Source organism: Sorex araneus, chromosome 4, assembly GCF_027595985.1.
Source record: "Sorex araneus isolate mSorAra2 chromosome 4, mSorAra2.pri, whole genome shotgun sequence".
Classification (NCBI taxonomy): domain Eukaryota; kingdom Metazoa; phylum Chordata; class Mammalia; order Eulipotyphla; family Soricidae; genus Sorex; species Sorex araneus.
In genome coordinates, this window is record NC_073305.1 from 44,040,042 (window position 1) to 44,055,346 (window position 15,305).

The following is a 15,305-nucleotide window of genomic DNA, read 5'->3' on the forward strand; positions in this document are numbered from 1 at the left end:
GTAACAGTTTGGACCTGATGGATTTTAGGGTTCATCTAAAATTTTATCAATGTTGTAAAGGTTTGGTCCTTAAAAAGAGTACAAATGGGGATTACACTGTAGTGAGCTGGGACAGAGGGGCTGAGGCAGGGCATGACAAAAAAGTACACTTACTTTGTTATCATCTCCATATCTGATCATTTCATGAGCAAAGTCATCAGTGGGTTTGACACGGACAAAGGCATGAACTTTCTTCCTAGTACCCATCCTACCTGAAAAGCAAAAGACAGTAAAACTTTTCATGGTCATCATCAAATGACAAGAGAGAAGGTGTCACTCATTAAGACTGGAAAAGAGTGTGCCAGAGAGACAGTACAGTAGACCAGGCCTTGCAGGCAGCCAACATGGGCTCCTGATAGCACATGTGGTCCCCTGAGCCCTTCAAGGAGTACACAGTCAGGAGTAAGCCCTGAGCACCACCAAGTATGGCGCAAAAAAAACAGAGCAAAAAAAAAAAAAAGATTATAAAACAGTGAAGTGTGGTCCACTGTGCATTTCAGAGCCTACCCATAAAACCCTGCTTTCAACAAGTACCTAAACATTCTTTCTACACCATTTCCCACCAATAACCCTAACAGACTGAAATACCAACAAAACCAATGCACCTGTTGGGGGGTTCTAGGAATGTTCTATATTAAGTACACTTAGACTTGGCCTCATTCATTATATTTTCCTCCAAACTTCTTACTATAAAATTGTATTTAAATGAATTTTCTTCTCTTCATTTACAAATATTGCTTCAGATGAAGCATCTCTGCTTCTACCTCCATTAGATGCACTTAGATCAGAAATATTCCCTAGCAATATACTTGAACCTCTTTTTTTCTCTCTTGTGGTACTAAGGGTCGAACCCAGGGCCTCACACATACAAGGCAAGTGCTCTACTGCTGAGTTACAGGTCCTGAGCATTATATTTAATCTAGCCCATAATCAAATAGTTTTTCTTCTCTGGCCTTCCACTGGGAGAAAAATCACAAGACAGTTTCCTATATCTTCTTCCTTTACTAAAACCTTTTAGGTTAGACAGACACTTACATCTACTCCTTCACTTGCATTCTCATGATAATTACCATACGTAATTTTGTTTATCTGGGGCCAGACCTGGTGGTTCTCAGGAGATACTTTCTGGCTCAGTGCTCAGGGGACTATGCGGTGCCAGGGACTGAACCTGGGCATCTCTTATGCAAAGCACGTGCTCCCGTCCTTGAGTCATCTCCCCTGCCCTATAATGTTAAAATTAATCTTTGATGTGGCTTCATATTTTATGGTTTTGGGGTTATTTTAGTTTGGAGGTCACACCTGGTGGTGCTCAGGGGTTATTCCTTTTCTTTTCTGGGGGGGGGGGATAGACTCAGCTATTCTCTCAGACTGCTCAGGTGTCAATCCTGAGCTAGTTGCACTTGAGGAACCACACGGAGTGCTGGGGATGATCACAAGGAAAGTGCCCTACCTACTGTACTCTCTCTCTAGCCCTTCAGGAGTTACTTCTAGCTCTGTGCTCACAAGCCACTCCTGGCAATGCTTAGAAAGCAGTATGTGAAGCTAGGGATTAAACTAGAGTCAACTGAATGCAAGGCAAATGCCTTAACCCTTATACTATCTCTCCAACCCCATGATGTGGCTTCATAGTATAGAATGAAAATTCATAGATAAGAAAGGGGGTAGATTTAAGTGAATTGCCTTCCTCTTAGGTAGAGCTATCTAGTAATGGAAAAGATTTTCTCAAACAAGGACAATAAATACTACCAACAGTCAAGCAAAGTCAAGGACAACTAGCAGGGGTTGGAGAGATGGTACAGTTTTTAAGAGATAGAAGGTTCTTGCACTCATGCTTGCAGTTGACCTTGGTTCCATTCAGGGCACTACATATGGTCCCCCGAGCACTACCAGGAGTCTTACCAAGGCACAAAATCAGGAATAGTCCAAAGCACTCCTAAGAGTGGTTCTAATTCCCCTACTCTCAACCTTCCCCTGACTTCAACACCCAAAAGAAACCACAACAAGCAGAGATTTTACAAAACAGACTAGTACATTTTGGGGAGCAGGGAGCTCACTGATTTATAAAATCTTGTCTAAAGTCGCTGTCATCCCCTTGCTCATCGATTTGTTCGAGCAGGCACCAGTAACGTCTTCTCATTGAGAGACTTATTGTTACTGTTTTTGGCATATCCAATATGCACAGGTAGCTTGCCAGGCTCTGCCATGTGGGCTCGATACTCTCGGTAGCTTGCCAGGCTCTCCGAGAGAGGCAGAGGAATCGAACTCGGGTCAGCCACGTGAAATGCGAACATCCAGCTGCTGTGCTATCGCTCCAGCCCCTTGTCTAAAGTATCACATAAAAATCTAAATTTGGAATTATATAACTTTCCAATGGTGACTAAGAAACTTGTTTCATTGAATATTGGCCTCATTGGTCAAATCATAACGCTGTTCATCTGTATAAAAATATTTAATATTGGGGCTGGAGTGACAGCACAGTGGGGAAGGTATTTGCCTTGCACGTGGCCAACCTGGGTTTGATTCCCAGCATCCCATACGGTCCCCAAGCACCGCCAGGAGTAATTCCTGAGTGTATGAGCCAGGAGTAACCACTGTGGATTGCTGGGTGTGACCCAAAAAGCCAAAAAAATATCAATATATATTTAATGTGAACTAGACAGCAAATTTTGACTCTAGCATTGATAGCATGAGATGCAAAGAGGGTTATTAAATAGAATAACCCTCTGCTTTTTTCACTCCTCTTAATTCATTACAATAGATTAAATATTAAGAGAAAATGTCAAGAGCTCTAAAGGAAGCCAAGTAAATTCCATTTGCAATAATCAATTGTGCTAAATCTAGTGAAGCAAGAGAAAAAAATTAAAATCTATAAAAATATACTATGTTGGGGCTGGAGCGATAGCACAGCAGGGAGCGCATTTGCCTTACACGCGGCTGACCTGGGTTCGATCCCCAGCATCCCATATTCCTGATTCCTGATTCCTGAGTGCAGAGCCAGGAATAACCCCTGAGCATCACCGGGTGTGACCCAGAAAAAAAAACTATATATATATGTATATATACTATGTAACTTCTGAGCAAGAGAACTTGATACAATTTAAAATTGTTTAAAGATGAAAACTTCTAATTTTTCATATATATTTTCTAAAATCAATCGTTCATTTCCCCCTCTCTTCCCTCTTATTTTCTTTTGCAATTTGAATATTATCAAGTAGTTTAAGTCCATAAATTTCAGTAATTTCATTTCTACAAAACTATGAAAATAAAGAATGTTAAAAATCCTGGTAAGGACTGGAGTGACAATACAGCAGGCAGGGAGCTTTGCCTTACAAGTGGCCAGCCCACGAAGTTCAATCCCTGGCACTACTTATGGTCCCTGAGCCCCACAAGGAATGATCCCTGAAGGCAGAGTCAAGAGTGCCCCTAAAACTAACAAAACACAAAAACGATGTCTGCATGACACACTCTGAGTATAGGACAAAAGCTGCATTCATATTTTTTTTTCTCTCCTGGTCAGGCCTGAACCAGTGCAATAAGAAAATGAGGCATTTGCCCTAAAATAACCTGTATTCTATTGGAGCAGGAGAGAAAAGTTGAAGCTAAAGGTAACTTCTAGAACTCAAAATAGATAACCACCAAGTGATTTGGTGTTTTGTTTTGTTTTTTTTTAAAGGAATCTAGGGGCCAGAGAGATAGCACAGCAGGTAAGGCTCTAGCCTTGTATGCGGCCAACCAGATTTCAATCCTGAGCATCTCATATGATCCCCTGAGCACCGCCAGGAATGGTTCCTGAGTGCAGAGACAGGAATAACACCCGAGTATTGCCAGGTATGGCCTCAAAATAAAACAAAATACAAAAAGAATTATGGAACTATAAAGCAGAGGAAACTGATTTAATTTCCTCTCCAAATTGGAAAATAGCAATATCGAGTTATTAAGGGAAAAATAGCTTACTCATGCAAATGTCAAGCATTCTAGCAAGTAAACTGATAGAGGGTTTATTATTTGTGTGTTGTGGGGTGGGGGAACAGAGTTGGCAGGGTTCCAACCCAAGGTTTCATACATACAAACCATACACTCTACTACTGAGCAATATCCCAGCCCAAAGTTCAGTTATCAAACAAACAAACAAAAAACAAACCCAAAAAACTAATTTTTAAAACCTATGCATACAAAAGGAGTCATGTACAATAGATTTCTAATTATGGCTAATTATTTCACTTTTTTTTCTTTTTGGGTCATGCCCGGCGATGCTCAGGAGTTATTCCTGGCTCTGCACTCAGGAATCACTCCTGGCGGTGCTCCGGGGGCCATATGGGATGCTGGGGATCGAACCCGGGTTGGCCGCATGCAAGGCAAACGGCTTTCCCCGCTGTGCTATAGCTCTGGCCTCTATTTCACAATTTTTTAGGAGGATCTCTTTGCAGTGCCCAGGGTGGACTGGGGACAATTCCTGGCTATTCTTGGCCAACTGGGCTGGTAGTTCAACAGCCCAGTTGAACTGAGGATGTGATGCTGGGGATTACCTGAACCACCTGGGCAATGCTCGGGGGCTTTGAGGGATGCGGCTGGCAATGCTCCAAAGAATACACGGTGCCAGGGGTCAGCTGCATATAGAGCATATTCCCTAACTGCTGCACAATCTCTCTTTTGTGGGTAGGGAGGTGACTTACCCCACTATTTTATCTTCTGGCTCCCCATTCCACCTTTTAAAAAAGCACACCACGTGCCCATGTCACCTGCCAGAGGCCCTGGGTTTCAGTCCTGGCACACCCAAAAAAATACCACATCTTGGGGGCTGGAGTGATAGCACAGGGGGTAGGGTGTTTGCCTTGCACGAGGCCGACCCGGGTTCAAGTCCCAGCATCCCATATGGTCCCCTGAGCACCGCCAGGGGTAATTCCTGAGGACAGAGCCAGGAGTAACCCCTAAGCATTGCCGGGTGTGACCCAAAAAGCAAAAAAATAAAAAATAAAAAAAAATACCACATCTTTATAGATCAAGTTAAATGGGGTTTAAACAAATAAAACTGTTCTTTCAGTTCACAATTTCAATGAGATGGATAAAATAAAACTATAACTTGTTTATTTAGCAAAATAAAACTAGCCTTCAGCTGTCAAATCTGATAAGCAAACATGTTCCTTTTATATTTTCCCATTGTAGAATGTGAATGTATGCCCACTCCCTACGTCCATAGTTAAGGAAGTCTCTCCAGCTAGAGATTATTCAGACCTTCTAATTTTTAGAGGCTGGGGCCATACAGCAGGAATGATGGTTTACTTGCAAATGTCTGTTTGGCATTCAATCCCCAACACCCTGTATGGTCCCCTATGTACCCCGAGTAATTCCTGGGTACAGAGTCAGGATTAATCCCTGAGCACAACCAGTTGTGGGAGGAAGGAGAAGGAGGAGAAAGAGGAGAAAGAAGATGGAAAAAAAAGAAGAAGAGGAAGAGGTGGAGGAGGAAGAGGAAGGGGAGGGAAGAGAGGGAGGATAGGAAGGAGAAAGGGGGAGGAGGAGGAGAAGAAGAAAGAAGATGAAGGAAGGAGGAGGAAGGAGGATGAGGGGAGGAGGGGGAAGGAAGCAGGGGAGGAAGAGGAAGAAGAAGAGGAGGAGGAGAAGACAAAGATGACAACAACGGAGAAGATGAAGATGAAGAAGCTGTGCTCAGAATTACTCCAGGCTCTGAGCTCTGTGATCATGGTTGAAGGCCTTGGGGGATCATATGCTGTACTCGGGATCAAACCTGTGTTTGATTACAAAGTAAGCAAGTACTCTCACTCTGGCTCCACAGGGCTAAAATTTTTGTCTGCCAAGTGTCCTAGAAATAAAAATGACAAAAATAGCTCAAATCTATAGTTCATTTTCACTCAAGCAACACTTATCCTTAGGCTCCAAAGCTCGGGGAGTCACTCCCCAGCATCAGTCAGAAGCCCTATCTGCCTCCCCAGGTCAGGTAAGATGTTGCTCAGGGGCTGGAGAGATAGGAAGGTACATGGCTTGCATGCACTTGGCCCTGGTTTAATCCCCAGCCCACAGGGTCCCCAGAGCATCTCTGGATATCTCCCTGGAGATCCCTAAGTACCCTGGGGTGGCTTGGGTAATTCCTGGCAATGCAGGGCCTGAGTTGCACTGCATCAAGCCCTTAAATCGAATCACCAGCCTGTTTGGCCATTCAAGAATAGCCTAGAGGTGCCCCCCCCAGTGTGCCTCCCCACACCCTTGAAAAATAAGAAGAAATAAAAGATCCGGTACTGGCTAAATGTTCCTAAGAAGGATCATGAAGTAGGGAAGTTTTGGGGCATGTTCTCAGGCTCCCCTCCACCAGCCGCCACCCACAGACCAGCTGTAAGTTTCTCTTCCCCTCTGAGCCTGCTCCTGTCTCTGATTTCCAGAGGGGCCCACATGCACATGCACATGCAGTTTCTCTCCAAGCGCTTCCCAAACCCCTCCCAAAGTTCACATCCCTGGCTCCATGCATGCCAGGGATCAGATCCATGCCAAGCAAGCCAGACACTTGGGGCCTCCATGCCACTTTGCACTTACTGAAATAATGCTTGTTACCATTCTTACGCCGCATCATTAGAGTGGGTTTCAGCTCCCAAATTAAATTACACGCTGCTTGAGGGACAGGAATGTGGTTTTTATGTCTTTTGAATCCCCCCTCGGTGTGCAGAACAGTGCCCAGCACAGAGCAGATGCTCAGGAAGCGGTTGGTGGTGATGGTCATGGCTGAAAGTCAGAGGGTGGCTGAATGTCCACATGTGGGTCCATCTTCTGTCACTACTGAGAGAGTCCCAAGGAGCATATGATGACTTCCCCTTCACACCTACCTCCAAATCCCTGATCCCACAAGCCCTTCCAGGAGAGTGCTTGGTTTGGTGGCAGTACTGGTAAAAAAGTTAGGTGGTTCACTCACCCCACCTTCCCTTTTAGGACAATATTCCTCTCTCAGGGCCTTTTTATCTTTTGGGTCCCAACCCAGCAATGCACAGGGGTTACTCCTGGCGGTGCTTGGGAGACCATATGGGATACCAAGGATGGAGCCCTGGTCAGCGGCGTGCAAAGCAAACGAAACGCCCTACTCGCTGGAATCTCACTCTGGCCCCCAAAGAGAGAAAGTCTCTGATTTAGCTGCAGGCACAGGTGGGTGCCTAGAGTACTTTCGGGGTTCCAACGCGGAACCCTCAAAGTCAACCAGAGCTGCAGCAGCCTGGCGTGGCTTGGGGCTAAACAAAACTCAGATCAGGCATAACTGCCCTTTTCCCTTTCTCTTGCCAACATGCCAGACCCTTGTCTACAGGGCCCAGGAGGCAATAGGTCTTGAAATCGTTTCTGAATCGTATTCTGAAGTGGTTTACCCCAGTTGCAAAACCGAAGACTCAGATGAGCGATCCTCTCGTTCCTTCAGTTCGAAAGCAGGAGAAAGCAAAAGAATCCAGAAGACCGCTGCCCCCCACCCTCGCGCTCCCCGTGGCTCAAGAGCTACGGAGAACCGTCATGGGACCAGGGATCATTAGGTCCGAAGACTTTAGACGGCTGTCAGGCAGAAAGGGGGCCCCACGATGCTGCGCCCTTCTCCGCCCGGGTTTCACAGACAGAAGGAACCAAGGGACTCTTAATGAATCCGGATTCGGATCCCAGAAGCTGCCGTGCACCGGGCACACCCCCCTCTCCGACCTCTCTTCTCCCAACCCAGCCACGCGAGGCCCTTCCTCACCGCTCCCGAGGCAGCCGCTCTCTCGGAGCTACAACAGCGGCTGCCGCAGCTGCAGAAACCCGGCGCGCTCGGCTGCCAGGCTGTGTACAGAGTCGCCATGGCAACGGGCCGCTTCCGGAGATCCCGGAAGTGCCCAGGTGGTGGCGGAAGGAAACTCCTAGGTCCTCTGTGGAGAGGCGAGGAAGCTCGGGGCGGACTCGCGAAGCCGGGAGATGGGAACGATTCCTTCAGGAGGCCTGTGGAAACTGCAGACACGAGGTGCCCAGAGCGGGCAGTGCGAGGGCGGGAAGACAGCCCCACGGGTGGCCCGCGGGCCGGCCAGGCTTCCGGCGCGGCGGGGCCCGTGACTACGGCGGCCGCGCAGGCCCAAGCGGCTCCGGCCCTGCCCTCCGCGCTGCGGCCGGCGCCCGCCCTCGCCCCGCCCTGCTGAGTTTGGAGCCGGCGGGCGAGGCCTGCGCAGTCGCGGCGGCCGGGGAAGATGGTGGAGGACGGTGCGGAGGAGCTGGAGGACCTGGTGCATTTCTCCGTGTCCGAGTTGCCTAGTCGCGGCTACGGCGTCATGGAAGAGATCCGGCGGCAGGGCAAGCTGTGCGACGTGACCCTCAAGGTGGGGCCGGGCGGGCGGCGCGAGGGTCCGAGGGGGAGCGCCGCCGGATGGAGAGGAAAGAGGGGCGGGTGGGTAGGAGCACGGACGTGCAGCGGGCTGGGGAGAGGAGGCTGGAAGGAGAGCAAGTCGGCAAGACCCCGACGGGGTCGGGGCTGAGTGGGCACCCGGGGGGCAGCCTCTCCGCCCTGAGGTGTGCCCCGCCGCGGCCCTGGGAGTTGGAGGAATCGGGGTGCCCGCCCCCCTCCCCCCCACGTTCTGGACTTATCCGCCTCTGCATGCCGAGGGGCCCCACGGAAGCCTCCCCTCTCGCCCTCATGGACCTGGTCTTTGTGCCGCTGCGAGTTAGCTGTGCGCCCGGAGAGGCGCCGGCTTCCCCAACCTCGGAGTCATTGCTTGCCCTTGATTGTGCGGTGGCTATCTCGCCGCCGAGGCGCGTTTTAAATCGGATCTGGAGCTCTCTTGAGATGGGCAGTTCTTCCGCGGCCAGGCCAGTGCACACCCCCGTCCCCGCACAGTTCAGGTCCCGGCGGCGGGGAGCGAGCTCTCCCTCACCTGTTCTTGCTCCGTGCTAGGCACGCCCAGCCCCGCTGCTGCGTCCCGCATTCTTTCCTGCGCGGCTGAGCTGCTCTGGGGTCGGCTGGGGAGATGCTCCTGCGAGCCCCGCGGCCGCGCAGCCTCTTGAGAGGACCCTCCCCACCCCCCCACACCCTTTAAGACCCGAGCAACAACTAAATCTAAAACGATGTAGTCTTTTAACTTCTGTTCAACAGAGTTATAGAAGCGACTTCTGCATAATTTGAGTCAGACGTCTGCAGACTGTAGTGTAGAACGGTCAAGAGCGCAGCTTTGGAGATAGAAGGATTTTTGAGTCCCTTCCTAGTTGTAGCCTTTAAGTGTCGCTTTTCCAGTATGAAAATGATTGCAAGTGATCCCTTACTCCCCTTATTAGCAGGGTGGAGGATTAAATAAGAAAATCTGCGGTATTCTTTGCATAATGTCTGGCACTCCGGACACCGGAAGGAGTTTTGTTTTCCAGAAGAGAAGTGGCCGAGATGGGGAGGGAAATTTTGAGAAATGAGCTGAATTAAAGAAGGCAGAGAAAGAAAATATAAATGAGAAGTTTTTCTTCATGGTCATTCATGATACCCTGTAGCATAGAAATGTTAAGGATCTCCCCCCCCCCATTAAAATGCGTTTTTTTCACTCTCTCTCTCAAGGATGTATTAGAACTAGTTTCTACCTAGAACATCCATCTAACCCTCTGTATTCATTTCAGAGATCTGGGGTATAAAGACCTTTACACACTGGAGCTGGACTGGTCTCTGGAGCATCTGTGAAATTGTTCCCTAGCTATTCTGTAGAATCTGAGGGGTGGCCCAATGGCATTGTAATGATGGAGAATGGGGAGGGATGGGTGGAAGGGCAGACCCCTCATATCACTGTCCTTCAGTGCTGCTCTGAAAAATGTTTTTTGAGTCTCTTTTCTAAATTTCTGGTGGATTTGGACAGTTTTTCAAATAAGCTCAAAAAGCTGTTTGGAAGCTTTATTGACATGGGTCTGCCTGAAGGGCATTGGTTCTCAAACTTCCGAGTACATTAGCATCACTTGGCAGCCTTGTTCAACTATTGATTGTTGGGCCTCGCTCCAGGATTTCTTACTCAGTAGGTTTGGCCTGGGCCCAAGAATTCTCATTTCTGACAGGTCCCTAATGCTGCTGAACTTGGTTTGGGGCTGCATGCTGAGAGCCACTGTTGAAAGTGGATGGGCCTGGCCTTTTAGTAGGATCTGTTTCGAGTTCCAGGTTCTCCCATCAGACTTCTGAGGGCTGAGGTGGAATAAACCTGGACTTACCTTTCAGAGGCCCCCTGGAAGGAGGGGACTGGGGTTTTTGTTTCCGTGTGCCAACTTTCCTTTCATTCCACTAAATGTTGCCACATTCTTGTCTCTAGTGGTACCCTGATTACCTGAGTGGAGTCTAATCCATCCTCTCCAGTGAATAAACCTTTAGTCTTTTTTGGGGGGCAGTGATAGAAAAGAGGCTTGCCTGAGGGAGGAGACCTGTACTACTTGTTTTTAGCCCTTACACTTTAGAGCAGAGCTCACTTTTTTTTTGCACCTGGAGACAGGCACTGTTCTGCATACTGGTTCATGGAGCAGTGGTTATAACCAAGGAGGTAGACCAGTGGTTTTCAGCTTTTCTATACCTGCAGACCAGCACTGGGTCTTACGGTTCTTGAATAATACTGCCTTGCAGGAAATCTGTCTCTAATAATTGGGCTATAGGGGTGGGGGATTCTGCAGGGCTTGCCAACTCGGTGCTTAGTATTCTTCATCCAAATCAGTTACTTCTCAGTTCAATTACTTTCCTGCTTTCACCTTCCAAATTTGGTAAGATATCTAATCTAATCTCTTTCAACTTCATTTTCCTTGCTATTTCTCAAGTGTCAGTCAGAGAGATAATATAATACAGATGGGGCCAAACTGTCTGGGTTTAAATTCTAGCTCTAGCATCAGTTGTGAAAAGTTGGGCGATGCAGATTGTTACCTGTAAAATGGGGATCATCACCTACATAAAAGGAATGTTGAAGATAACCTTAGGTAATACACTTAATCATGGAATAAATTCTCAATTAGTCAATATATATAGAGATAATCATGAGATGTCTAGAGGTAGTAGAGTAAAAGACTTTATGTTAAACATTCCCTTTTGAATTTGTTGTAGCTTCTGATGAATTCTGGATTGTTTTAAATTTTTTTTTTGGGGGGGAGGGTTATTTTGTTTGTTTTTTGTCTGAGGCTGCACCTTTTGTGCTCAGGGCATGCTCCTGGTTCTCTGCTCAGGGTTTACTCCTGATGTGCTCGGGGACCCTGTGGGTGCCAGGGTTCGAACTCAGATCTGCCATGTGCAAGGCAAGCACTTTACATGCTGTACTGTCTCTCCGCTCCAGTTCTGGATGGTTTTATCTAGACATAATGTTTACTGCCTTAAGGGTTTGCAAGCCATTGCTTTATTTTTCAGTAGTCTTCATTTTATTGGTGAGGACCCAAGACCGGAAAAGGAAGGGATTTGTTCAAGATCAAAATAGAATTTCAGAAAAATTTGCATGCTTACATATGGGTACAAAATTTTGCATTCACTCTTGAGCACAATCTCCATGAAGCCCATCTTTGGCACTTGGGTTGTGAATCCAGCAGAAAAGTGCATTGTCTTTCTTGGACAATTTTTTTTGTTTGCACTATCTCTGGCAATGCTTAGGACTTACTTCCAGCTCTTTGATCAGGGATCATTTCTGGCATCATCAAGCTCTCATTCATCTACTTGGGTCCAAGTTTAACTGCTTTAATTCATAACGTAACTTGAAGAAAAATTGCAAAACCTTATGGGGTGACCTTATGTGGTGCCAGATATTCAACCCAGGATAGCTGCATGCAAGGCAGGTGTTTAACCTGGTACTACCACAGGTAATCGAGCCTAAATTGGCCTAATCATTTTATCTTAAATATTAGCATAGTAGGCAAAATCTCTTGATAACCTATTGTATGAGACATGGTTGACATCCACCAAGTCTTTCCAATAATCAATCTCTTCTTTCATTTGATTTGTCAAAGCCCAGTGATCATGGGGCTGGAGGGATAGTTCAGTGGGTAGGAAACTTGCTTTGCCTGTGATTGACCCAGATTCGATCCTCAGCATCCCAAAGGGTCCTCCAAGCCTGCCAGGAGTGATTCCTGAGTGCAGAGGCAGGAGAAACTCCTGAGCCCTGTTGGTTGTGGCACCAAGACAAAAGAAGCCCAATGCTCAGGCGGCATCTGTCAATCATCTGGGAGGAGCAAGTAGGGCAAAGTTCTTAAAGTCAGTGAGCAATCTTCATGAACAATCTAATTCATGAGATCTGGATTCATCTGATTTACATATTCCTATTCTTCCTTTACCTCAAGTTCTCATTATCTGTTTCTTTCATTTGTAAGAGCTGAATGGGGCTACCAAACCTGCATACTTTGTACTAACTCATCAGTGTAGGAGAGGCACCTTTCCCTTATAGCGCTCTCTCTCTCTCTCTCTCTCTCTCTCTCTCTCTCTCTCTCTCTCTCTCTCTCTCTCTCTCTCTCTCTCTCTCTCTCACACACACACACACACACACACACGGTTTTGTAACCATTAATACATGGTTCTTCAATGATCTCCTGGCATAAATCTTTCCAGAATTTTCCCAAGACCCCTGCTCTTTCGACCCAGATCTCAAGAGTGTAGCCTCCAGAAGGATATGTCTTTTCCCTGTGAAAGGCAGAATACTGTAATATTTTCTTATTTTCCTTTCCCCCTCGTGTTGTCAGAGATTGAACTCAGCCTCAACACATGCAAAGCAAGTGTACTACTACCTCCTCCAGTATTAGAATAATTTGTTTTATTAGAAATATATAAAATTATTAGAATAATTTACACAACTGGAATTAGAATTCATAGGCAATTAGAACTAGAATAATTCACACGCACTGGCTTTCAGAACCAGCTATTGGAATCTGGAATCTTGCTTAATTTTGTTGTCATGCTGATTTTATGATGAAAGAGTAGGCGGGGAAGGACCTACTCAGGAAGTTAAGGACCTGTTGATGCATGCCATTTTTATGTTAGGTGTAGTGACTTATATAGCTCTAATTATAGATCTAGAGAGATCATATTTAAAAGAGCCATTGAGGACATCTGTCAAAGCCATTCATTTTACAGATGAAAAAACCCTGAGGCTTAGAGATATTAAGGGATATGCCCAAGGCACAAAGCTATATTATCTGAGATCCAACACAGCTGTTCTAGAAGCGACGACGCTTTGATATCCTGTGCGATTAACTCCCCTAGCCTGTTGATGGTTTGAAGCACTCAACATCTCCAGAGTCAGATTAGCAAACCAGAGGTGATGCAAACCAGTAGGGATGCAGCACCACTGGGTGGTTTTAGGAGAGAAGACAGAGGTAGCCATTTACTGCTGCTCTTCTGAACATGTGAATTCTTGAGTCTTTTGGATCTTGAAATGTGTGTTGTATGGGAAAATTTGTACTTCTGAATATCCTTTGTTCCTAGTTCCTAGGAGTTTCTTTGTTCCAAGGTACTCCGCTTAAGCGGAGCCCCTGTCCGCTTATGCGCCAACTGCCTGTCTGGCTCCTATGCTTATATACCCGGTGGGGCCTAAAGCATGCAGAGTATGCACTCCGGCCCTTTGAGGATCTCCCTGGCTCCTGAGGTCTTCCTTCCTTCCTTCCTTCCTTCCTTCCTTCCTTCCTTCCTTCCTTCCTTCCTTCCTTCCTTCCTCCCTCCCTTCTTTCCTCCCTCCCTTCTTTCCTTCCTCCCTTCCTCCCTTCCTCCCTTCCTCCCTTCCTCCCTTCCTCCCTTCCTCTCTTTCTCCCTTCCTATTATAGCAGGATTTGATGGAGGCACCTGTCACACAGGTGCAGGAAAATTTTCTGCTGACCTTTTTTCTGGGGAGGTGTGTTCATTTTCATCTTGCCCTCTATAATGAGCAATTAGAACCTCTTCAGAGCACATGTGTATGTATCTCAATATACACTTGTATTATAACTCTATATTCATTAGAAAGTCAGTTTTGCATTCTTTGTTCAAGTTATGTTCTGAGTTAAAGCAGTTAAATTTGGACCAAGTAGATGAATGAGAGAGCTCGATGCTGCCTGGCATGTGGGTGAGGAAAAGAGCATTGGATATAGCTTGGGAAAAATCAGTCGCTAGAAGAACAGCATTCATGGGATTCACCTTAAGGCTTCTGGAGCTTGGCCAGCTGGGTGTATTTTTAAAGCCTGTCTTAGGGTCAGGGAGATAGCACGGAGGGCTGGATCACATGCCTGAGATGAATAGGGCTTCGTGTTTGATCCTTGGGTGTAGCTCTGGTAACCCCAGCACAACTTGAAAGCCTCTTCCCCAACCCCCTGCTCCCCCACCCCCCAAAAAAAGCCTGTGGGGATGCTTCTTACTGAAGGCAGTTCCTTTGCTTGCTTTCTTGCTCCTTCCCTTCCCTTCCCTTTCCCTTTCCCTTTTCTTCCTTTCTTTTTTCTTTTTTAGTTTTTGGTTCAACTTATAGACTGATAGAAAATGATACCACTTTGATTTTCTAAAGAGGCGTTCCTTGCCCCTCCTAAATTGCAAGCATGGTAGTTGCATCCCCATTTGTGATTTATAGAGTGGTGGTTCTCTCTTGCATCTTTGGTGTGGAACCAGCCAGCTTCCCCACAGTTAACTTAGAAAGGCCTTTTCCATCTAAACAGCTCATCGCTTGCTTCCAGCTGGGAAGAAGAGAGGGTGACCCAAAATGTGTGAACCAGTTGGCAAGCATTCCCCCGTAAAGAGCCAGATAGTAAATATTTTAGGATTTGCGGGTCATACAGTTTCAGTTGCAGCTACTCAGCTCTGATGTTGTAGCCCCAAAGCAGCTGTACACAGTACAGTACAAATGGGTATGGCCATGTTCCAGCCAAACTTCATTTACAAAAACAAGTGTGGGCCAAATCTGCTGGTTATGGAAGCGCACTTCTCTGTTGTATCCTGATTACAACCTTTGTGATCCTCAAGGCTTTTGGAGTAGGTTATGATCTCTTTATTGTCCCTCATAGTAATTCACTAGTTTCAGAACTCTAGGAACTGGAAGCATCTCTTGTTAAAGAGAACAGATGAACCAGAAGTGAAGAATTTCATCTTTTGAACTTATTGCAGGTGATCAAGAGACTTGGGTAGTTTGTAACTGATTAGCTCAGGAAGGAAAAAGACTGTCAAATTTTGCATTTCATCTTTAAAGTCTTGCTGGACTGGGAAGTTGATGAATTTCCAAAGCTATGAACAAAAGACACAGTGCTCCTTTCTGTCTTGGTTGGGGCTGAGCTTGCTTAGCTGCTTGAAGAATGGCAGACCAGAAGAGACTGGGACGGCTCTTTGTTCT

At 46.6% G+C, this 15,305-nt stretch overlaps 2 protein-coding genes across 11 annotated transcripts in view; one reads left to right on the forward strand and one right to left on the reverse strand.

Annotated features, from left to right (window-relative positions):
• The window catches only part of KIF9 (kinesin family member 9), a 51,110-nt gene extending 43,019 nt beyond the window's left edge, over window positions 1-8,091 (reverse strand). For 2 of the 8 annotated variants that reach the window (XM_055134895.1, XM_055134888.1), the window contains exons 1-3: window positions 7,760-8,084; window positions 6,586-6,825; window positions 154-251 (exon numbers count right to left, since the gene is read on the reverse strand). In XM_055134895.1, coding sequence (XP_054990870.1) covers window positions 154-251; window positions 6,586-6,769 — 282 coding nt within the window. In that variant the 5' untranslated portion in view covers window positions 6,770-6,825; window positions 7,760-8,084. The other 6 variants (XM_055134891.1, XM_055134889.1, XM_055134894.1 and 3 more) reach the window with 6 other exon arrangements.
• An 11-nt stretch (window positions 8,092-8,102) lies between these two features.
• KLHL18 (kelch like family member 18) overlaps window positions 8,103-15,305 on the forward strand; it is a 49,595-nt gene continuing 42,392 nt past the window's right edge. For all 3 annotated transcript variants that reach the window (XM_055134896.1, XM_004614506.2, XM_055134897.1), the window contains exon 1: window positions 8,103-8,366. In XM_055134896.1, coding sequence (XP_054990871.1) covers window positions 8,238-8,366 — 129 coding nt within the window. In that variant the 5' untranslated portion in view covers window positions 8,103-8,237. The remainder of the gene's footprint in view (window positions 8,367-15,305) is intronic.